A 23,392-nucleotide genomic window follows, 5' to 3' on the forward strand; every position below is an offset into this window, starting at 1 on the left:
TTGAGCGCAGGCTCAGTAGTTGCGGCGCACGGGCTTAGTTGCTCCGCAGCATGTGGGATCTTCCTGGCCCAGGGCTCAAACCCGTGTCCCCTGCATTGGCAGGTGGATTCTTAACAACTGTGCCAACAGGGAAGCCCCCTCCTTAGACTTTAAAAATATAGGAAGAATACTAATTTTGAGTGTTTTCAAAAGCTGACTTTCCCTGTTACTTTCTATTTTCTTGCCTAAGATTTACTTGCAAATCTCTGTGGGAAAAGAAAAATTAGAAACACTTTTGGCCCTTGAAACTAGCAGAGCTCACCCTGAATGAGGTGGGATTTGCAGGAGCTTCACATCTGGAGCCCTTTAAAAATGCTTTTAATTTGTACTAAAGGGCAAGCAATACTGACTTTTGATCAGCCTGAATTTAATTTTTCAAAATGTTACTTAGTACATAACAACTTGAAATAAGCTACTGATGTTTTTAAGTTTGCAAAGGATTCTTTGGAGCTTATTTCAGTAATTAGGAATGAAAGCTCATTTTTAAGGGAATGCATGTCAAAGGGTATGAAACGTTTGTTTCCTAGCAGGGTACCTATTTCTTACATTCCTACACATAGAGCCTGTTCTGTGAATCCTTGTTTCCTGGTAGTGCTGAGCCCCATGGGAGCCTTGTAGCTCAGGGGTGGCCCTGGTCAGCACTGGAACCTCCACTCTGCCCCCCACTACCAGGTTGGCTGTGCTCTGAGGCTTGTTTGAGTTCTGGGCTTCTCTTTGGTCCCATTGGCACAGTCCTCTGACTCTGCTAGACTGGAAGTTAACAGGATTATATGCTCATAGATTTTTCTGCCCCCAAAACTTTTCATATTGAAAATTCAGAATTATTGGGTATTTGAAAGAATTACGTGGTGAACACTCGCATGCCCTACCACTTAGATTCAACAATTAACATTGTGCTATATTTCTTTTATCACATATTTAACCATCTGTCAATTTATGTTATTTTATGCGTTATTTTATGCGTTTCAGAATAAATTATAAATACCAGTGTCTTTCATGCTGAACACTGATATGTTAAGCAAACATATCAATATTAATCTTTTTATTGTTCCTTTATCATCTAAGCTTGGCATATTGGAAGGTAAATAGTTTTGCAGCTCTTTGATTTGTTTTTCCCTTAAAACATAGTCCTTACTCTAAGGCTAGAGATTGACTGTGGGGAAGCTACTAGCCAAAGTACACAAAGGTTAACAATTTTAATTATAGTAAATCTGTTTTTATTGTCTTCTCTGACCGTAATTTAATCTTCTATTTTCTGCTTACATAAAAATAATTTTGGATGTATGTGTTCTGTATTTTTAGATACCTTTGTCTGGATATGGAGGCACAAGTAACCTGATTTTGGAAGATGTTAAAAAGTTATCTGACAGTTACATGGTGACAGTGAATGACTTAGTGCCTGGCAAAGAAAGTAGAATTGTTTTTTCTGTTCGTAACACTGGCTCTCGAGCAGCTTTTGTTAAAGCTGTAGGTTTTAAGGATTCTCAGAAAAAAGTTTTGCTGAATCCTCGAGTATTAAGGATTTTTCCAGACAAATTTGTGCTCAAGGAAAGAACACAGGAAGTAAGTATGAAAGTCTCTGCACTAAAAATATGAGCTTATTTTTAGGTTAAAGTAATAATTATGTATTTTATGGCAGAGAGCTAAAATCATATTTGAAAGGAATGTAGGAGTGGAAGGACTTATCTGATCTTGGAAATGCTCTTCATGTGCATCTTTGTCTATAGTGATTGTTTGTGCTCCTGTGACAGTTTATTCAGGGTGAAATGACTTACTCAGAAATATTTAATATTCACTCCTGATTTTTTTCTTGGCATCAGGATGTTACTATAATATATAATCCATCAGACAGAGAAAACAATTGTAAAAACACCACAGAACTGTCAACTATATACTTTTTTGGTGGAGATGAAATTTCAAGACAGCAGTACCGAAGGTGGGTCACTTACCTTACATGACGGTGGGGACCATTCAGTGGAAATAAAGAGTCTGTGACAGTGGTTTGGGATTTGGAATTTATAGAAGATGTTTCACTACTTATTAGTGAACCTACAGATGAAAAATCTTGGTAAAATTTGTGTGACCAATAAGCTACCTGTAGGAGAAATACAGGTAGAAATACCTGTAGGAAACTCGTCTGCAGGTTTCCTTGCAGTAGCCTTTTCTGGATGTACATAGTGGCCTCTGCTCCTTTGCTCAGAGAGGACCTCGGACTTCATCGTAGGACCGTCTTTGTAATGATGGCAGATCAGTTTCAGAAAAGATTTAAGAACTACTGAAAGAGTATATTGTGTAAACGCACCTGACTTGGAACATTTCTGGGAGTGTTGAGAGTCATTTCAAAGGATCAAGCCATATTTTAGACGTGTGTAGGGTGTCTAACTCTAGCTACTTAAGCTTGTACTTGTAAAAAATTTGGTACATCTGATCTAAATGTAGTTTAATATGCTGGAATGTTCTCAAATTTATATTTAGGGCTAGGTGTGATTTAGACATTCTGTGTGTTGAATTCAGAGTTCTTGTGTCACGAAATCTCGTTTCCTAGCCTGAAGCTGAGTATGAGGTAAGTGAAGCTTCTGCCAGTTCATCGTTCGCAGGAAGTCATTGCCTCCCGGGAGGGCGGGCGTGTGCGTGGGCCAGTCTTTCCTTCTTCCAGTCCTTTGTGCTCTGCTGTGTTTTATTCTGATACACAGTTCAGGAAACTTTTATTTTTAATCTTTGGAAGACTGTTAGAATGTTTAAGAAGAGTTTAGTGATGAGTTGCTACATGATGATAGCACAAACCTGAAGTGAAGAGCTCAACTTTGAATGCGGTTTTTTCTCTCAGTTGAGTATTTTAGAAATAGAAACTGGCATTTAGAGAAATTAGATCACAAGGTTTTTTGGTTTTTTTCCTTTCTCTCTACTGGGATATAGAAATCAGTGTACTCCTTTATAACTCCTCTTTGCCATTAATTTATAGTAATGAGACTTCTTTTGTTTGTGAACATCTGTGTTTTATAGAGAAATTTACTTTTTAGTTCTCTCACCTCAAAATTCTCTAGAAGAGGTCAAAGTAACAGAATTACATGGTAATTTAAATATTTCCTTCTGATGTTTTATTTGTATCATTTTCTTGGCATATTTTTTCTGAGACAAATTTCTAACTGACCAAATTATCACAAATAATGAAAATGTATGACCCGAAAAGAATCTAATTTTATCTTCTTTCTACTCTTCTGTTAGGAAGTTGTTGATTTGATGTGTTTAACTGAAACTGATGATTGTACTACCATGTATAACTTTTAAGGGAATTTCCAAAACAAGGTTTTTTTTTTAATTACTTACATTGGGATTTAGGACATAATATCTGTGAACTAATGTATCATGATGTTAGTGGGATTTTCCAGATGCATGAATAAAATCTAATTAAGGTTATTTTGTATGTAAAATGACTTCTGAATAAAATCTCTACTGGCAGAGCCATGCTGAACACACCAGGGGTGAGAGAGCAGGTCCTTCCCACCCAGAGCATGCTGCAGAACATTGACTTCGCAGAAGCATTTCAGGACGAGCTGCTCATAACTGAAGGTAGGAATTTCAACGTATTTTAAATCTTCTGGGTCCAGTATGTGAGGAGGAAGAGTGTTAGCTTAGATGTGGTATCAGGCTGAATTTGAGTCACAGCTTTGCTGTATGACTTTGGACACATTACATCACTGAAATTCAGTTTCCTTAGCTGTAAAATGAGAGGAATAATGTCTGTGTTCTCTACACAGAGTTCTTGAGAAGATCAGATGAGAGGGCTTTGCCTTGTAAATGTTAGATGTTATTAATATGTTATTGTACCTAGTCTTTGGGTGGACTTGTGAATAGAGGAGGAGAACGGTCATGATTAAACTCAAGTTATTACTGTTTAAGATGTAATGATTGCAAACTTACACTCGTTTTGAGATTTCTCTACTCTTGTGCCTGCTGTGCAATTTATGGAGGATGTGGTAGTGGTAGTGTGACTCTAATCTAGATATTTAGCCCTATTTGAGCTGAGCAATTCAGGTATTTAATGGTATCTATGACTCATACAAAATATAAGAGTGGAAACATGCAAATTGAGTAAAAGTATGTGTACAGATTTTCACCACAGTATTGTTTATAATAGGAAGAAGTTAGAAGTAACCTAAACGCCCAAGAGTAGGGGATCGTTTAATTACGTGATAGAATATTTTGAAGGCATTCAGGCAATATGATTCTATATTAAATGACATGGAAAGCTCCTCAATTTATTAAGAAAAGAATTATTTTAAAATTTTGCATATAAGATCACCTGTCTCCCCCTTGGCCTGTGAGCCCCTAGAGGCAAGGGCTGCACCTTCTACCCCTGTGACTCATGCCCTGCACTCCCCACCAGCTCATTTGGTAAAAATAATTTAATGTCTTATTTATAGTTACCTAGGTAAAATTGCAAGAGTATACACACCAAAATATTAAGAGTGGTTATATTCTGGTGGTAGAATTTCAGGTGGTAGTGTCTTTTCCCCCCATTTTTATTTTCTAGTTTTTTAATGATGAAATACACACTCCTTCTGAAGTGGGAAATGATAAAGGAAAAGGATATTTATGCCTATGTAGAGGTGATATAGAATAGTTATGATCTTTTCAGCAAATTGGGAGTCTAGAACATCTGCTTCAAGGGTGGGTTAGTTAAAAATAATGAAAAGATTTGAAATGGTTGGAAAGAACGTTGGATTTGGAGCTGAACCTCAGTTCATAGCCCATCTCTGCCACCTCAGCTCCTCTGAGCTTCACCTTCCATGTCCCTTCCTCAGAAGAAGGATCCACGTGAAAGAGTTAACCTGAACTGTGCCGTGGAGATGGACCCACACACGTAGCAGCAGCAGTGAAGTCTAATGAGAACTAGGCAGCGTGAATGTGCAGCCCTCGCAGCTTCACGACTCTATGGCTGAGTGGACTTGGTGGGGAGTGCAGGGCACAAGTCACAGGGGTAGAAGGTGCTGCCCTTGCCTCTAGGGGCTCACAGGCCAAGGGGGAGACAGGTGATCGGAGTACAGCATGAAAGTGCTGTGACAGAACTGTGCTTAGGGACCTGGGGGCCACAGAGAAAGGGGCACTCTGCTGAGAAAGCGGGGAGGGGGTTGACAAGGAGGAGAAGGTGTGGACCAGGGTGGGGGAGGGTATTCAGGCAGAGGGAGCTGCATGTGCAAACATTCAGGAAGTGGGTGTGTTAAGGGTTGTGTTGACAAACCTGACCAAGCGCTCAGGTGACCTGCTGAGACCCCCCCCCTTTGATGGGGTTGAGTGGGGGCTTCAGGTGGGTCCTTGGGGCCAGGTTGCGCATCAAGGAGTATTGGGCTCCTGGAGGTGGTGTGCGTGCTGTCCAGGTGAGGGGAAGAAGCAGCCCCACTTGGTCTTGTGCTGGTTGGTGTGATGGAGCCCTATAAGAATGCTGCAGCTGGGGCTTCCCTGGTGGCGCAGTGGTTAGGAGTCCGCCTGCCAGTGCAGGGGACATGGGTTCGGGCCCTGGTCCGGGAAGATCCCACGTGCCGTGGAGCAGCTAAGCCCGTGCACCACAACTACTGAGCCTGCGCTCTAGAGCCTGCGAGCCACAACTACTGAGTCCATGTGCCACAACTGCTGAAGCCCGCATGCCTGGAGCCCGTGCTCTGCAACGGGAGAGGCCACCACAATGAGAAGCCCGCTCAAGGAAGAGTAGCCCCCGCTTGCCACAGCTAGAGAAAGCCCGCACACAACAACAAAGACCCAATGCAGCCAAAAAGAAAGAAATAAAATAATAAATAAATTAAAAAAAAAAAAGAAGGCTGCAGTTGAACTTTTTACATGATTATTTTGAAAAACATTTGAGCGTATTACTATTAACAAGCATTCATAGCGATCTTACTTTTGTAAAATGTGTAATTACTGTGGCAGATAATTTCACAATTAAAATTTTATAGTCAGATGTCTTGTTTAATATAAATTTTAATTTACACTTCCTGTGTTCTTTCTGAGTTTCCATCTTAAAAATACTTAATTCTTAATATTTAATTTATACGTAGAATACAAGCGTATTCTCTAAAATTTCTTGTATATATAAATTCAGGTAGGTTTATCTTTGGATAAACCTCGAGCACTGTCTGGTCAATCTAAATACATGTAGTTATACTAATACTGCCTGTTTCTGGATTTACTTAAGTTTTTATGAGACTGCCGCTTATGAAGTGTGTGCTCTCAGCCTCTGTGTTTTGGCCCCTCATTTGGGGTGGAGGTGATGATGCCTCGGAGAGCTGTGGAAACTGACCAGGTTGGTTTATGTTGGGGGTCAGAACAGTGCCCACATCCCTGAGACAGGTTGTTACTCGTACTTCCCGTGAGGAGACTGAGGCTTGGGCTGGTGAAGGAAGCTGCCAGAGTTCCCAGGCTGAGCGTTGGCGTGGCTGTAATCCAAATCCAGGGCCAGAGCCTGAGCTGCCAGTCATTGATGCTAATCCGTAGTGTTAAAAATCCAAATGTCACCTACCCCCAACTAAGAAGATAACAAGGAAATATGTAAATATATGAGTGCCTCTGTTACTTGGTGGTGTGATTATGTGAAGATTCATGTATTTCAAACATTATTTTCTGTTTCAGTATATGACCTTCCCCAGCGGCCCAATGACGTTCAGCTCTTTTATGGAAACATGCGTAAAATTATACTTTCAGTAATTGGAGAATTTAGAGATTCTGTTTCTAACAGAGAGTTTCTTCCACCTTCTTCCAGACCTAGCTTGGAATCTAAAAGGTAAAACTAACAAAACATCTTTCATCTGAGTTCAAGATTATTTGATTCACAGTAGAGCTGATTTTTTACCTTGTACTTTGTTGGGTTTTTGTCTCAAACTGTTTATTTCATCTTTATTTTTAAGTTGAAATAATTCCAAATTTACAGAAAAGTTTAGAAACAATACAGAGGGACTTCCCTGGTGGCGCAGTGGTTAAGAATCTGCCTGCCAATGCAGGGGACAAGGGTTTGATCCCTGGTCTGGGAAGTTCCCACATGTTGCAGAACAACTAAGCTCATGTGCCACAACTACTGAGCCTGCACTCTAGAGCCTGCGTGCCACAACTACTGAGCCCATGTGCCGCAACTGCTGAAGCTTGCGCGCCTAGAGCCCATGCTCCACGGCAAGAGAAGCCACTGCAATGAGAAGCCTGTGCACGGCAATGAAGAGTAGCCCCCACTCACTGCAACTAGAGAAAAGCCCACGTGCAGCAATGAAGACCCAACGCAGCCAAAAATAAATAAATAAATTATAAAGAACTCCCCTACGCTATCTGCACTGAGATTTTGCAGTTGATAACGTTTTACCACATCTACCTTATGGTCTTTCATGTATATACAGGTTATTTTGAACCATTTAGGAGTGACTTGCAGACATGATGACCAGTAGCCCTGAATTGGCTGTAGATGCTCCCCCTCATAGGCACGGCAAGCCCGTCAAGGTTAGGACACTGATGCGGCGATACAGGACCACCATCTGGTCCACGGAGTCTCCCAGTGATGTCCTGTGTAGTTAAGGCAAACAGCAAACAAGAAACTGCCTCTTTCCACTTCCTCTTTGGTCCAGAATCTAATCTGAGATCACATGTGCATTTGGTTGGCTTGTCCATTTACTCTCTTTCAATAAAGAGAGCTCCTCAGTCTTTCACAACAGAGAAAACACACAGCGTTTGCTTATCAAGTACGATCCACAGAATCAAAGGTATTTTCCAGAATGACGCTTCAGTACTAATTTGGGGTGAAACAGAGAAACCTGGGGTTGCCCATGGTACTTTCTAGATCTATTTTGTAACATCAACACTCCCCTCTGGCTTAGATTTAACACAAGGTCTGTAAGTTGTGGGTGTGGTGCGTCGCACAAGAGACTATTTTGATCATGAAAGGTATTTTATACTTTGATAACTATGTAACTTATGTGATGCTTTTCAAACAGCTGTGCCACATAAATTCGTAAGTTTCAGATTTCTTTACCACAGGCAATGTGAGACAGACCAGGTGCTGCCTGTTTTAAGGACCCAAGTGCATTTGCTATGGGATCCGGCATTTGCAAGATTACAAGGCGATTTGACCAAGCCATCTTTCTTTTTTTTCTCTGGTCGTTTCTGGTAAAAAGGGAAAAGTAGGCTGCAGGCCAGCTGCTAACTCTTTCTTACCAGGTACCTTGATGTTTTTATAGAATACAGGCCAGTTACTTTGTAAAATATTCTTGATTTCAGTTCACAGCTTCAGGACATGCAGAATGATGCTGTTTGTTTCTCAGCGAAGCTTCCTCGGTGGTGAACAATGCTGATTTGTCCTGTTACTAGCAATATTTTTATCACTTTGTTTAAGTGGTGTTTGCCAGGTTTCTCTGTTGTAAAGTTAATAAATATCTTGAAGGGATATTATAATACACAACTTGGAGACAATGAATGATCTTGTTTCTCGTGAGACTTTGAGCACTTAGTGAGGCTTGCTTCCTGAATCATATTATGTCTGCCTTGGTTACGAAGTGGTGATTTTCTGATCCCATCTTTCTGCATTTATTAGTTATCTTTCTACTTTGAGGAAGGAATTTCCTTGTCCTTCTTATTAACATATATTAGGGCCGACTCGTGGATTCAAGATTAATCCTTGTCATTATTTCGTCCCCTGACCTGCTCCTTGGTCCTTTGCCAGTGCCCACAACACCTCTGGGCACCTCCTTATTCACAGGCACAGCAGGATGGTCGAGGCTCGTCCTTCACTTGCCTGTCCAGCCTGGAAACGAGTACACGGGCAGCAACGTGCTCATTGTTATTGAGGTGTCCTTGCTTCTAGGCCCGCTCAGTGGACAGAGCTAGGAAATATATGAGTTTATATACAAATCCACATGCAATTTATATCTACTTCTGTTTATAAATGTGTTAAAATCTTGAGTTTACACTGATACCTCCAATTCTAATCTAACATAACACATGGATTCCTTTCCTCCTTCCCATAATTGTACCTTTTTTCTCCAGTACTGAGAAGCCTGGCCCCATTATTTTCAATATGTTTATGTTTTACTCAGTCCCCCTGTTTTCAGCCAATCTTGTCTTCACATGGTCTGTCTCCCTGGGCCCAGTGTTGCCAACTCACACCAGCAAGTCTTAGTGGCACCAGCTGAGGGCTGACTCACGCCATCCCCATCAGCCTAGTGCCTCTGACTCACACCAACTTGGTTTCTTTAATCCCTATGCTGTTCGTGTTAATTTTTTTTCTCAGATAGTCAAAGATAGTATTAATATGTATTAAAAATTATCTTGACAGTTACTTCAGTTGTGAGGAACGTGTTCTTAGGAAGCTAAAAAAAGCAGGAATCAACTTTGTTTTTTAAATTGTTTTCTGATGTTTGGCTGGTGCCCCCTTTGTTTCTCTGGGGCAGTGTAGGTCTGATTGGAAAGGGGGGTGGGCCAGAGGGCAGTGAATTAGGGGTGAAGAGAGGGATTTCTCTCTGTCCGCCAAGTGTTGACTGGAGTCCAGGTGTAGCCCCGCTGTGTGGTAGGTGAACTTGGTCACCACACCAGTGAACTGAATTCAGTTGTCATGTGTTCTCGTGATTACAAAATTTACTTGAGTTACAATTTTTTTAGTAATCTAAGGCTTATTAGAAAACCCAATTTCAACACTTAGTAAAAAAAACTTCCTAAACTTTATTTGCATTTCTTAACTGTAGTTTTTTGCCAAGAAGATTTTGTTTTGAAGTTTTTTAGTGTTAGCGTTTCAAAGCCAGTTATCATTATTCAGTTATAGATACTTGAAGAGTTTTGTTTTTCTTAAATTCTTGATATTGGGTAGGTTTTTTTGGTTTTTTTTTTTAAGGAAGGAAATTCTTTTTATTTATTTATTTATTGGCTGTGTTGGGTCTTCGTTGCTGCGCGTGGGCTTTTCTCTAGTTGCAGCGAGCAGGGGCTACTCTTTGTTGCGGTGCGCGGGCTTCTCATTGCGGTGGCTTCTCGTTGCAGAGCACAGGCTCTAGGCGCACGGGCTTCAGTAGTTGTGGCACGTGAGCTCAGTAGTTGTGGCTCGCGGGCTCTAAAGCCCAGGCTCACTAGTTGTGGCGCATGGGCTTAGTTGCTCCGAGGCATGTGGGATCTTCCCGGACCAGGACTCGAACCTGTGTCCCCTGCATTAGCAAGTGGATCCTTAACGACTGTGCCACCAGGGAAGCCCTGGGTAGTTTTCTAGTAAATCTTTTTAAAAAAACATTTATTTATTTGGCTGCGCCGGGTCTTAATTACGGCACGCAGGATCTTTAGTTGTGGCATGAGGGATCTAGTTCCCTAAGCAGGGATCGAACCTGGGCCCCCTGCATTGGGAGCACGGAGTCTTAGCCACTGGACCACCAGGGAAGTCCCTCTAGTAAATCTTTTAAGAGACCTCAGATGGCATGCAGAAGTCAAGGCAGGAAACAAATCACTGCAGATTCTAATTAAAGATTAGTAATATTTAACCTATACTGTACTTTACTTTTTATACACTTCTTTAAGAAAACCCCAATGTGAAGGATTCTTATTCACTGAAAAATATATAATGCACTTTTATTTTTATCTAAGTGTTTTCAGATTTATGAATAGATAATATTAAAATGTGACACAGTCTGCTTTATCATTTTTAATTTCTTTTATCTCTCTCTCTCTCTCTCTCTCTCTCTCTCTCTCTCTCTCTCTCTCTCTCTCTCTCTCTCTAGTGAATCTGGCAGTTGTGGGACACATGGTGGTAACATTTCTTTGGATGTTTTACCAGTGAAAGGTCCTCAGGGGTCTCCACTTCTTTCACAAGCTGTTCGCCCACCTCAAGATAAATCGGCCTCGGAAGAAGTGTGGGCTGTCCAGCCTGAACGCTTGATTTTAGTCGCCCCTTCTTGTGAGTATGTCCCCAACGACAGGACAGAAAGTCCCTCTGGGGCCCGGGCTGTACTTGCTCTGTGCTCAGGGCTCTCGTAGGACAGACCTGGCCTCCTTGCAGATGTGGCTGGTGGCTTGCCCAGGCCTACCCTGCCTGCTACAGATCCGACCAGAGTGTCGTCTTGACATGAGGCCTCGGACCCCAGGCCAAGCTCCCATGTGACAGAGCTGCCCATCCAGGGGTCTTGATTCCTGCCCCCCACCCCCCATCCCCCACTGAGAATGCAGTTGGCACTTGGCCTCTTTTACCCTTAACGTTGATACCCTTGGTCCACAGTAGGAACAAATCTAGTACCTATGTCTGTGCCCAAGACAGGGAGTAACAATTACCAGATTTCCTTTTTCTTCTTTGTTCATCACTAAACTTTGTTCAGTATCTTTGTAGTTTCCAAGAGTAAATGAAGGTCTTGCTTTACCAGGAATTTGAAATTTCTGTAATTGGGCAGTTGGGAAAACAAAATGAGTTAGTATGGTAGTGTTTTTATTTAGGATTTACTTTTACTATTTATTACCCTTTATCTTTTTCACAAATGCTAAATGTAAGTAACATTTTATTTATCTGCTGTCATAGGTGATATGGCAAAAACTGGACGTTTCCAGATTTTAAACAATTCTGTTAGGTTACTGAAATTTGAGCTGTACTGGCCAGCACATTGTCTTACAGTGACACCACAACATGGGTTTATCGCACCAGAGTAAGTATGACCTTCCTTTCCCCTGGATGTTATTTAGATGCTTTAGCATGGTGACTTTTTAAGGATCAAATAATAGGCCATTTTAATTTATTCAGTAGAATTTTGCAGTGTGCTGACTCTGTAAAGAGCACCATGCATGGTTCTGTGGGACCACAGTGAATTCAAGACTCATGCTTCTTAGCGGGTGGAGACCATGTCCACAGCCAGTTACGGTATCGGCCTAACAGGGTGGAGAGACGTGTGAGGCGGGGGAGAGTTGCTGATGTAGCTCTGCCTACAGAATTACAGCACAGGGATATGGCTGTGCACGTGATGAGGGTAGTGGTCTCCAAAGCCCTGGTGGTCCTGCCTTTGTCACCTTGGGTCTAGCAGCTTATTCTGCTGGTTTTCTCTAAGGACATTTTACAGACACAGATTCCTGGCTTCTGATATGTCTGAGCCATAATCTAGCATGCCGTTTTCTACAAAGGATATTTTAAGGTAAAAAGAAGTCTTTGGGGGCCAGATGGTGATGAGCAGCTGCCCTCTCTGTGCAGCTTAATTATTGGGATATAGCCTCAGCTCTGCAGCTTCTCAGGGACTGTGTCTGGGTTGGCACAGAATACGCACATCTGAAAGTTGCTTCACATTTGGGAATAGCAACTTTGCACAAGAGCAACATGAAGTTTATTTGCTTTTTACAAAATGATGGCGTATGCGTTTCAGGAGAGTTTATTTGACCAAGACTGGGTTAAGGTATGGTTGGGGACACTCCAGAGAAAGGTTCCTAGGACCAAAGCAGTCAATTAAGTGTTTGTCCGTTAATGGGTGAAAAGCTGGGAGATGGCAGGACAGGTTGTTCACAGAGACTTGTCCATCACCCTGCGTGTTGAGCTTTTAGCAGTGGGAGGTCATCTTGCTCGGCCATTTTGGACATGGATATAGACCTCTCTTTATAACTGGTGGTTTCTCTTAAGTCACAAATCCAGTTACATCATCCACATTTAAGTCTTTGACATCCCATAGCTCTTGAAGAGAACAGTGAGCACAGAAAACCTGACCAACCCCCCTTCCCACCCTCTCTTCCCTTCCAGTTACACTGTGTGACCGTGACAGCTTGTTCTTTATCATCAGCCGCTCAGAGCCTTTGTGTTACAGGTCTTTTGCTCCAGAAATGTTTAACTTGAATTGCTGTTTAGATGGCATTTCTGTGGTGTGGTCCATTTTCACATGAGCTTTGCCCTTAGGTTCTTGGGTTCATATCACTCAGCTTTTTGTCAGCCGCTGGGTTGGGGTTTAGGCCAAATCAGATGCGCCTGGGAGCTTACCTCTGTTCTCTGCTCTTTCTGAGCAGTGAGGAAATAGTTGGTGACTGACAGGACAGTGTTTGTAACTCTTGTGGTTACTGCTATTCCAGTACAGGGTATTCTTGGTTCTCAGTGTTCAATTCTTCTTTTAAGGAGCAAGCTACAAATTCTTGTGAGTCCTAATTCCTCCTTATCCACAAAGCATTCAATGTTCCCATGGAGTGGCTTGATCTATATACACTGTGACAATGGACAGAAGGTAATTTTTTAAACATTTTTTTGATCAACATTTCTCTTTTTTTGCAGTTTAAGTTTTGTAATCCTCACTGATAGCACTTACATTTCAGAAATCGAATTGAGGTGTCCTTTCAGCCCAAACAGACTTATTTAAATAGAGTATTTAGTGCAGAGTTTTTCCACTAGTGAGCTGAACAAGTGTCCTGGGTGGGCAGCAGTGGAGAGGCACCTGGAAGCCATCATTAACTTGAAGATTTTGCTTTGGAAAAAATAGGGGAGTTGGGAGAAAGGATAAAGTCGAAGAGCTACTTTGGGATCTGAATGGACTTTAATTTCTAAATTCACCAGTGTTTCATTTGTTTGGCATTACTTTTCTCTACCATAATTTAAAAATAGGAATTTTTTTTTTAAAAACAACAGCTTCACTTGCATTTATCCCTTTGTTTGGCTCATTTCAGAAAATTGTGAAGGTTCAAATTCGAGAAGACTTGACCCAAGAAGAACTTTTCACTTGTTTGACCTCCAGCCCATTTGGAATCCTTTCCCCAGAAACAGAGCCTTCAGTTAATCATCTGGTAAAACCAGTGACAAAACCACCTTCCACAAGAGTTGAGATAAGAAATAAGACTGTTACTTTTCCTACAACAGAACCTGGTGAGACTTCAGGTATTGTATCACAAGGTTACATAATTCAGACTTCTGCTAGTACGTTGGATCTCACACTCTTAGTTAACTGTAGTTTGTGATAGGTGCAGATTTCCCGCTACTTCAAGAGAAAATCAAGTAGTCGCTGGAAATCGTTTCAGTTATGAGCTGGATTTGCAGACGCTTAAAAATTGTACCATGTTGAATTTAGGCCTTTAATAACTCTCTGTTCCAGGAGGCTTAGATTTTTTTATCAGAACCATCGCTCCCCGACTCTCACTAGGTCTTTGACCAGAATTGCTACTAAGTTAGTGGCTGAAGAGGAGAGGAAGGTGGGTGGAGCCTGGCTCTGTCAGTTACTCTGTGACTACAGGCTCCAAACCTGCCCAGCCTCCCCAGCTGTGATTAACACCCACCACCCAGGGCCTGGGGATGGTGACGTGGTGTGTGAAGCACCTCTGAGCTTCCTTGGGCCGGAGTAGTGCTTTCTGCCCCTGCGGGCGCTCTCCCCGCAGCCTCGGGATCTAGGATTGCACATGGACAACTTAGATAGGGTCTGGGGCCACCTGTCGCCTGGCCCCCCAGTTCCTCAACTCTCGTGGTCTGTCTTCCACTGCAGCTCAGTCTCCTGCTCTCAGGGTCCCTCCTGGATCTTGTCGGCACCAGGAGCTGTACCATGTTTTCAGTCAGTTTCAAGCCTGTCACTTCTGCCCATCACCCCCTCCGGCTCTTCCCAGCTCACTTAACTCCAGGGGTCAGCAGTTGCCTGACCACATTCAGACCTCCAGGCCTTTCCCCTGCCCATCACCCCACCCACAGCGCACTTCTCCCCTATCCCTACTGGACTTCTGTGCTCTGTCCCTGTAACTCCTCACAAACACTCATGACTGCCTTGTGCCCCTCGCCCTCTGCATTCCCGTCTGGCAGAATCCCAGCCCTGGTTAAACCTGACTGTCTCTCCGGCCCTGTCTCTGCCCCTGAGTGCTGCGCGACTTGGGCCCCTAGACGCCCCGAGCACAGGCTTCCTCAGTGGCCCTTGCAGCCCTCCTCCCCACTTGCCCCCGCCCCCAGCAGCTGAGGCCTCTCGCTTGCAGCCCCCACCGCCCCCTCCTTCCTGCTCCTTCTCTTTCCGGCTCTTGCCTTTGCCTCACACGTGGTTGACAATCTAGAGACCATCCCAGGTGACCCTTGCGCTGGGAACCTGGGCCCACCTGCTCCTGCCGTCTCAGGCAGGGCTCCCTTGGGCCCTCCTCCCCCCTTGTCAGCACTTCTTCCTCTTTGCCGAAACGTCTCCGTCAGGACGCGGCATGCCTGCCGTCACCCATGGACGGGGTGCCCTCGGCCCCTCACCTTGCTGTAGCTGCCCTCCTCCCTGGCCCCTTCCTGCCAGGATTGTGCTCCCACCCTCTCTTCCTCAGCAGCTTAGCTCCTGCCACCACCAGGCCCTGAACTTGCTCCCATCAAGGTCACTAGAAAGCTTGATTTTGCCAAATCCAGGGCATCTTTTTTTGTGGTATGCGGGCCTCCCTCTGCTGCGGCCTCTCCCGTTGCGGAGCACAGGCTCCGGACGCGCAGGCTCATTGGCCATGGCTCACGGGCCCAGCCGCTCCGCGGCACGTGGGATCCTCCCAGACCGGGGAGCGAACCCGGTTCCCCTGCATCGGCAGGCGGACGCGCAACCACTGCGCCACCAGGGAAGCCCCCGGGGCATCTTTTGTGTGTCTGTGTCAGTTTGACCTTAGCACTGGCAGCCACTCCTTCCCCCTTGGAGCAGCTCTCGGGGCTCACCTTGCCTCAGGGCCCCTCCTGAGCCTGTGCTGCTCCCTCCTCCTCTTCCTGCATCCCGTTCCTTCTCTCTGCTCACCCTGAGCCCCAGGTGTGCACCCCACACATCCACGAAACCTGCTTCTCCAGCCTTTCCCATGTCAGCAGTGGCACCACTGCCTGCGCACTTGGTTGAGCCAAATCTCTACAGTTGATGTCTCTTCCCTTCTGTTCACCTATCCCGTCCGTTAGCACGTCCTTTGCAGTCTGTCTTCAGAATAAACCCCACATCTGCCCGCTGACTTTCCTCCCTTGGCCACCACCAGGCCTGATGCATGCAGGTCACCCCGTGCGGCATCTCGGCCGAGGGCCTCAGTGACATGGGCCAGGCTCTGCCCGCACTCTGACCCCATGCAGCCTCTTACCTGCGCAGCACCAGGGGTTCATGCATGGTGAAGACCCTGCTGTAGTTCTTCAGTAGCTTTTTACATTGCACTTCCATTAAATACAAGATAGGGCATCTGTCAAACAGGACTTTGTTAGAAAATAATGTTATTCTTATTGGACTCCAAGGGATCTAAGTGTATTTTTTCCCTGTGATGAGGTCAACACAGTATTTTCCACACATTATCCCACAAATCTGCTTGTTTATTTACCCCTTAAAGAGTTTGAGTTGTTAAATGTGTTCCTTTTAGGAAGTTACCTGGAACTTGAGAATCACGGTGACACGGAAGTGAGGTGGCACCTGTCATCCTTAGCCCCACCTTACGTCAAGGTCAGTAATAATTGCCTCAGATATATACTCATTTTAATGTTTAACTTTATGTAGGATGTTTAAAAATCTGAATTATGAGCATACGTTGAGATTACTGGTTTTTTGTTCCCCTGCTTCATTTACTTGATTATCTTTGTAAGTGGGGCTAACCTGCCTAGTCGTGTTCACAAGGTGGTTTTGAGAGTCAAGTTAGAGAATGTACGTGAAAATACATGCTTGCTCTGTTTCATGCTCTTTCCTGCAACCCTGCTTTTTATTTGGAATAACCATTTTGAAAAATATATAAAAGTTTTATACCAGGGCATTGTGTGTGTGCTTTTCTGTCCTGAGTTCCAAGTGCTGCTGTGTGTTTTCAGCTAGTGGGAGCGAGTGCAGGAGACGGGATTGAAGCTTCCTTGCAAGTGAGTCTTAGCCTGTGTGCCCTGCAGGTGGTGTCCGCCACTGGGCACCACCCGAGCCAAGTGTGTGGTCACATGTGATGTGGCCGCTCTGCCCTTTTCTTGGTTTGACCATCATGGTTGTGAGCCATAATGTTAACAAGACGTGTGTAAAAGATAATGCTGGGCCCACTGACAAGAAATGAAGCACTGGTATCGTATGGAGTGTTGAAATGCACGCTCAGCAGGGTCTTCAAGGTCTTTGAGGAAATGGCAGTCCTCTGATGCAGGAGCAGCCTCCTACAGAGCACTGCCGCCAGGGGTGAGATGAGGGTCCGCATCAGGTGAGGCCTGGTGTGAGCCAAGCCCAGGGTGCTCCTGGCCCACCATGAAACAGGCTGGTTTGACCTCGATGACTGTGAAGGCAATGGTGTCACTGGAATAGATCCCCTTACTTTTTTGTTTTTTTATTTGATTGTTTAAATGATGTCTTTGTAGGGAGTTGATGAAAGTGGAGATGTTTTTAGAGCTACCTATGCAGCATTCAGATGTTCTCCTATTTCTGGTGTACTGGAAAGCCATGGAGTCCAGAAGGTGAGTTCTGACACCTTTTCACAGCCGTCTGGTAAGACGGTGTTGGCTGGCCAGGAGTGCCTCGTTTCCACCCAGAAGAGTTTGCTCCACCTGGATCAGTGCTGCTCACAGCCAGGCTGCTGCATGAGCAGCTGCAGCACAGGTCAGCGCTCTGCTTCTTCAGCGGGACATCTTGTGTGAAACAAAACACCGTGCTTGGTGGTGCGGTTGGTTTACATTCTGGTGTAAGCACTTCAAGTGGCCTCAGGTTGCCAGTGCTTAGAACACGCTTCTGGTAGCGCTGATCTAGACAGTGGTTTTGTTCACCAGCTGTAGTCAGAAAACTCTACCAGTGTTGCAGACTACTCAGTGTTCATGTGGGGTCTACAGTGTGTCTTCAGGGGCAAGTGTGACAGGTCCCTTTAGTACCACAGCCCTGGTAAGTTCTGGTTTGTTTGTAGCCCTGACCTGGCCCCTTCATGTATCTCTCAGGGATGCTAGTTGTTCACGTGGCCTCAGTAATACACTTTTCCTTTTTCATTCTAATAGCCAAAACTCATTTCAACTATAGCATTTACTTGATGCGGGTCCAGTCCCTCAGAGATTCAAACTTGTAATAAGGTTTAGAACATAGTTGTGAGCTCGTAACTGACCATGAGAGAATCTTTGAGCAATGACAGAGTCACAGACTCTTTGTGCTTCAATGGGTCTGTGTAACAGGCTTCCAGAGGGTTTCTGACTTTCTTGTAAAGACACAGAGTTCTACCAGCGTAGTTTATTTCACTTCCCAGACCACAAGCAGCTGAGCAGGGAGCACACGTTGCTCAACAGAAGTTCTGCATCTGAAAGGAAGGTGCAGAGAAGCCCCAGCAGGAAAGTCATCTTCTGTGCATGGATCAGAAGATCTGATGGTATTAAAACAGCAGTGCTCCCTAAACCCATCTACAGGTTCAGCACACTCCCAATCAAAATCCCAGCTTGTTTTTAAGAGATTGACAGGCTGGTCCTAATATTCATGTGGGTGTGCAAGGGACCCAGAATAACCAAAACAATCTTGGAAAAGGATAAAGTTGGAGGTTTCACACTTTCCATTTTCAAAACCTACAAAGCTACAGTAATCAAAACAGTGTGGTACTGACATAAAGATAGACCTATAAAATATGTGATATAGATGTGAAAGTCCCAAAATAAATCCTCATATTTATGGTCAGTTGATTTTTCAATAAGGGACAATTCAACAGGGAAAGAATGTTTTTCAACAGTGGTGCTGGGACAGCTGGATATCCACATGCAAAAGAATTAAATTCAACCCTTACCTCACACCATATATAAAAATTAACTTGAAGTGGACCATAGACCTACGTGTAAGAGCTAAAGCTGTAAAACTGCTAGAAGGTGTAACTGTTGATCTTCACGACCTTGGGTTAAGCATTGGTTTGTTAGATGTAACATCAATAAAGTTCAAGTAACAAAAGGAAAAATAGATGAATTATCGAAGTGTAAAACTTTGGGCATCAAAGGACATGATTAAGAGTGTGAAAAGAAAACCCAGAGTATGGGAGAAAACATTTACAAATCATGTATTGGACAAAGTACTTGTATCCAGAGTGCATCAAGAACTCTTACAACTCAATAATATAAAGACAAATACCCAGTTTAAAAAATGGGCAGAAACTCTGAATAGACATTTTTCCAAAGAAGATATACTAGTAGTCAGTAAAGGCATGAAAAGATGCTTAGAATCACTAGTCATTGGGGAAATGCAAATTAAAACCACAGTGAGATCACTTCATACTCACTAGGATGACTGTGATTTTAAAATAATAATAGTAATAACAAGTGTTGACAAGGATGTGGGGAAATTAGGACCCTCATACACTGCTGGTGGGAATGGAAAAGTGTGCAGCCACAGTGAAAACAGTTTGACAGTTCCTCAGTAAGTTAAAGGTAGAGTAACCATATGGTCCAGCAATCACACTTCTGGATAAATGCTCAAAAAAATTCAAAACCAGTGTTCAAACAAACTTGTACACAAATGTTCATAGCAGCCTTGTTTACAATAGCTCAAAAAGGTGGAAATAACCCAAGTGTCTATCGACTGATAAGCAAAATGTGGTGTGTCCATACTATGAAATTTTATTTGGCAACAAAAAGGAATGAAGTACTAATAACATGCTATCACGTGGATGAACATGCCAAGTGAAACCACAAAAGGCCAGATATTGTAGGGTTCAATTTATGGGAAATATCTAGAATGGTAAATCTGTAGAGGCAGAAAGTAGATTAGTGGTTGCTGGGGCTGGGAGTGAGGGTGGAGAATGGCGGGCGACTGCTGATGGCATGGGATTTCTTTTGGAATTGTTGAGAGTATTTTAAATTAGATTGTGGGCATGGTTGTGCAGTTCTGGAGATACACTAAAAACCACTGACTAGGGCTTCCCTGGTGGCGCAATGGTTGAGGGTCCACCTGCCGATGCAGGGGACACGGGTTCGTGCCCCAGTCCGGGAAGATCCCATATGCCGCAGAGTGGCTGGGCCCGTGGGTCATGGCCGCTGGGCCTGCGCGTCCGGAGCCTGTGCTCTGCAACGGGAGAGGCCACAACAGTGAGAGGCCCGTGTACCGCAAAAAAAAAAAAAAAGAACAACAACAAAAAAAGCAACCACTGACTACACCTAAAATGGGTGAATTATGTGGTATGTGAATAAAGCTGTAAAAAAAAAAAAAGAAAAGAAAAATGAGGACTAGATTGTCTCCCAGGAATTTCTCCTCATATAATAGTTGACATGCTGGGCCCGCGCGTCCGGAGCCTGTGCCCTGCAACGGGAGAGGCCACAACAGTGAGAGGCCCGTGTACCGCAAAAAAAAAAAAAAAGAACAACAACAAAAAAAGCAACCACTGACTACACCTAAAATGGGTGAATTATGTGGTATGTGAATAAAGCTGTAAAAAAAAAAAAAGAAAAGAAAAATGAGGACTAGATTGTCTCCCAGGAATTTCTCCTCATATAATAGTTGACATGTAAATGTAACCTCCTTGAGGTCTCTGGTTTTTGTTGTGTGCATCACTGTGTATCCTGGACTGAAGTCGCTGCTCACCACATTGTCAGATCACATCTCTCAAATGTACTCTAGGTCTGGATACTTAATTTATGTGCACAGCACATCACTCTGGGACCGTTTAGGGAAGAGTTACCAAAGAGCACAATTGTGGTTGTATAGAGTACTGATCTAGAAGGAAAAAACAATTGGTACGTTACGACTGAGACACACACCATAATTGTGTGAAACGTTGGTCAGTGTGAGATGAGACTAAATGAGCCTAAGGCATGTTAGGGCCTGGTGTAGAACATGCAGTAGTAGTGGGTTTTCCCTCCTCTGTTATTTATTCATTGGTGTTAGAGGAAGTGTAAGTGGGGTTTGTAGGAAGTACGGTGCTGTGGTTCCGGTGGCTCCAGATGGTTGTGTGCTTTCACCATTCAGGGCACGGTTGTATCCATCCTTTCTGAATCCTCCCATTGCCCTGTCTTCCATGTCCCCCACCCCAGTAGCTCCTGCCTCTGTGCTCCCAGCCTGCAGGCCCAGTTGTTTCTTAGATTCCGTGTCCACAGAAATTAGGTCAGTGAAGCATTTTAATGTTAAGTCCATACTCAAAGATACTGATTTATTGTTACCCTAACTAGGAATCAGTATTTTTAATACTAAACATTTAATTAAAAAGCTCTTAACACTGGTAAAATTTATAAAATACTGTTTTAAAATACTTCAACTTCCTCATTATTGACCTTTGACATGCTGCACACACAGACTTCGTGTATTTGACTTGGAGCTGTGTGGTCGGGGTGACGTTCTGAAGTGAGTTAGGGTAAGAGCTGCTCTGGTGGGCACAGCGCCCTGGCTCCTCTGCCTCTGCTCGCACACCCACCCCTTCCTTCCTGTGGACCTTCTTGTCCCCTGCAGTCAGTGAGGTGTGAGGCCTTAGTCCTTCACCACTTGGCCAGCAGTGGGTCCCATAAGCATTTGCATGGAAGTCTGCATTGTGTTTTGGGGGGTATCAGACCTTCCTCATTTAGGTCTTATACTCTAGAATTTTTTAATAACTTTTTTTTTTAAGAATTTGCATTATTTTATTTCTATTTTTTGAAGTATTATTGTACAATAGCATATAAGTTACAGGTGTACAATATAATGATTCACAATTTTTAAAGGTTATACTCCATTTGTTATTGTGCAGTATTGGCTATATTCCCCATGTTGTACAATATATCCTTGTAGCTTATTTATACCTAGAGTTAGTACCTCTTAATCCACTACCCCTATGTTGCCCCTCCCCGCTTCCTGTTCCCCACTGGTAACCACTAGTTTGTTGCCTACAAACTAGTGAGTCTGCTTATTTTTTATTTGTTGCATTTTTTAGATTCCATATATGTGATATCAAACAGTATTTGTCTTTCTTTCTCTGACTTTTTTCACTTAGCACAATGCCTTCCAAATCCATGTTGCTGCAAATGGCATTTTATTCTTTTTCATGGCTAATATTCCATTGTATATATATGTGTATGTATGTATATATGTGTGTGTATATGTGTATATACACATATGTGTGTATCTGTGTATATACACACACGTGTATATGTGTGTATATATGTGTATTTGCCCTCAGCAAGTGCTGTATTGTTATTCACATCTTGCCTTTGATGATCTACTAACGCACCAGTACTGTCGAATTATGGAAAATGTCAACAGGTTTCCACTCTACCTAGAAAATAAAGCTTGTTTTGAAGATCCAGAGAACCAATGCTCATCAGAAGAGAGATTCGTAACTGAAAAGATTCAATATATTACCACATCTTCTCTATCCATTCGTCTATTGATGGACACTTACATTCCTTTCATATCTTGGCAATTGTAAGTAGTGCTTCTGTGAACATTGGGGTGCATGTATCTTTTCAAATTAATGTTTTTAGTTTTTATTTTTTTGGGTAAATACTCAGGAGTGGAATCGCTGGGTCATATGGCAGTTCTATTTTTAGTTTTTTGAGAAACTTCCACTGTTCTCCATAGTGGCTGCACCAGTTTACATTTCCACCAACAGTGTACTAAGGTTTCCTTTTCTCTACATTCTCGCCAATATTTGTTACTTGTGTTCTTTTTTTGATGATAGCCATTCTAACAGGTGTGAGGTGATATCTCATTGTGGTTTTGATTTGCATTTCCCTGGTGATTAGTGATGTTGAGCATCTTTTCATGTGCCTGTTGGCCATCTGCATTTCCTCTTTGAATAAATGTCTATTCAGTTCTTCTGCCCATTTTTTAATCAGTTGTTTGATTTTTTTGATGTTGAGTTGTGTAAGCTTTTTATATATGTTGGATATTAACTCCTTACTGGTCATATCATTTGTAAATATTTTCTCCCTTTAGTAGGTTGTCTTTTCATTTTGTTGATGGTTTCCTTTCCTGTGCAAAAGCTTTTAAGTTTAATTAGGTCCTATTTGTTTATTTTTGCTTTTATTTCCTTTACCTTAGGAGACAGATCCAAAAAAAGTACTGCTATGATTAATGTCAAAGAGTGTCTGCCTTTGTTTTCCTGTAGCAGTTTTATGGTTTCTGGCCTTTAATCCATCTTGAGTTTATTTTTGTATATGGTGTTAAAGAATGTTCCAATTTCATTCTCTTACATGTAGCTGTCCAGTTTTCCCAGAACCACTTACTGAGGAGACTGTCCTTTCTCCATTTTATACTCTTACCTCCTTTGTTGTAGATTAATTGACCATAGATGGGTGGGTTTATTTCTGAGCTTTTTGTCCTGTTCCATAGATCTATGTGTCTGTTTTGGAGCCAGTACCATGCTGTTTTTGATTACTGTAGCTTTGTAGTATAGTGAATTCTACCAAACATTTAGAGCAGAGTTAACACCTCTCCTTCTCAAACTATTCCAAAAAATTGCAGAGGAAGGAACACTTTGTAATTCATTCTATGAGGCCATCATCACCCTGTTATCAAAACCAGGCAAAGATATCACACAAAAAAGAAAATTACAGACTAATATCACTGGTGAACAT

At 43.0% G+C, this 23,392-nt stretch overlaps 1 protein-coding gene across 12 annotated transcripts in view; it reads left to right on the top strand.

Moving 5' to 3' along the window:
* CEP192 (centrosomal protein 192) overlaps nucleotides 1-23,392 on the top strand; it is a 104,577-nt gene that overhangs the window by 59,231 nt on the left and 21,954 nt on the right. For 11 of the 12 annotated variants that reach the window (XR_003677247.2, XM_028480408.2, XM_028480409.2 and 8 more), the window contains 10 exons: nucleotides 1,342-1,602; nucleotides 1,860-1,975; nucleotides 3,500-3,609; nucleotides 6,664-6,814; nucleotides 10,764-10,939; nucleotides 11,552-11,675; nucleotides 13,115-13,220; nucleotides 13,657-13,864; nucleotides 16,303-16,382; nucleotides 17,258-17,353. Coding sequence is in view for 11 of the 12 variants with exons in the window: in XM_028480408.2 (XP_028336209.1) it covers nucleotides 1,342-1,602; nucleotides 1,860-1,975; nucleotides 3,500-3,609; nucleotides 6,664-6,814; nucleotides 10,764-10,939; nucleotides 11,552-11,675; nucleotides 13,115-13,220; nucleotides 13,657-13,864; nucleotides 16,303-16,382; nucleotides 17,258-17,353 (1,428 nt within the window). In the remaining variant the exon portion in view is untranslated. The remainder of the gene's footprint in view (nucleotides 1-1,341; nucleotides 1,603-1,859; nucleotides 1,976-3,499; nucleotides 3,610-6,663; nucleotides 6,815-10,763; nucleotides 10,940-11,551; nucleotides 11,676-13,114; nucleotides 13,221-13,656; nucleotides 13,865-16,302; nucleotides 16,383-17,257; nucleotides 17,354-23,392) is intronic. The other variant, XM_028480411.2, reaches the window with a different exon arrangement.

This window comes from Physeter macrocephalus, chromosome 19 (genome assembly GCF_002837175.3).
Source record: "Physeter macrocephalus isolate SW-GA chromosome 19, ASM283717v5, whole genome shotgun sequence".
In the NCBI taxonomy this organism is placed as follows: Eukaryota; Metazoa; Chordata; class Mammalia; order Artiodactyla; family Physeteridae; genus Physeter; species Physeter macrocephalus.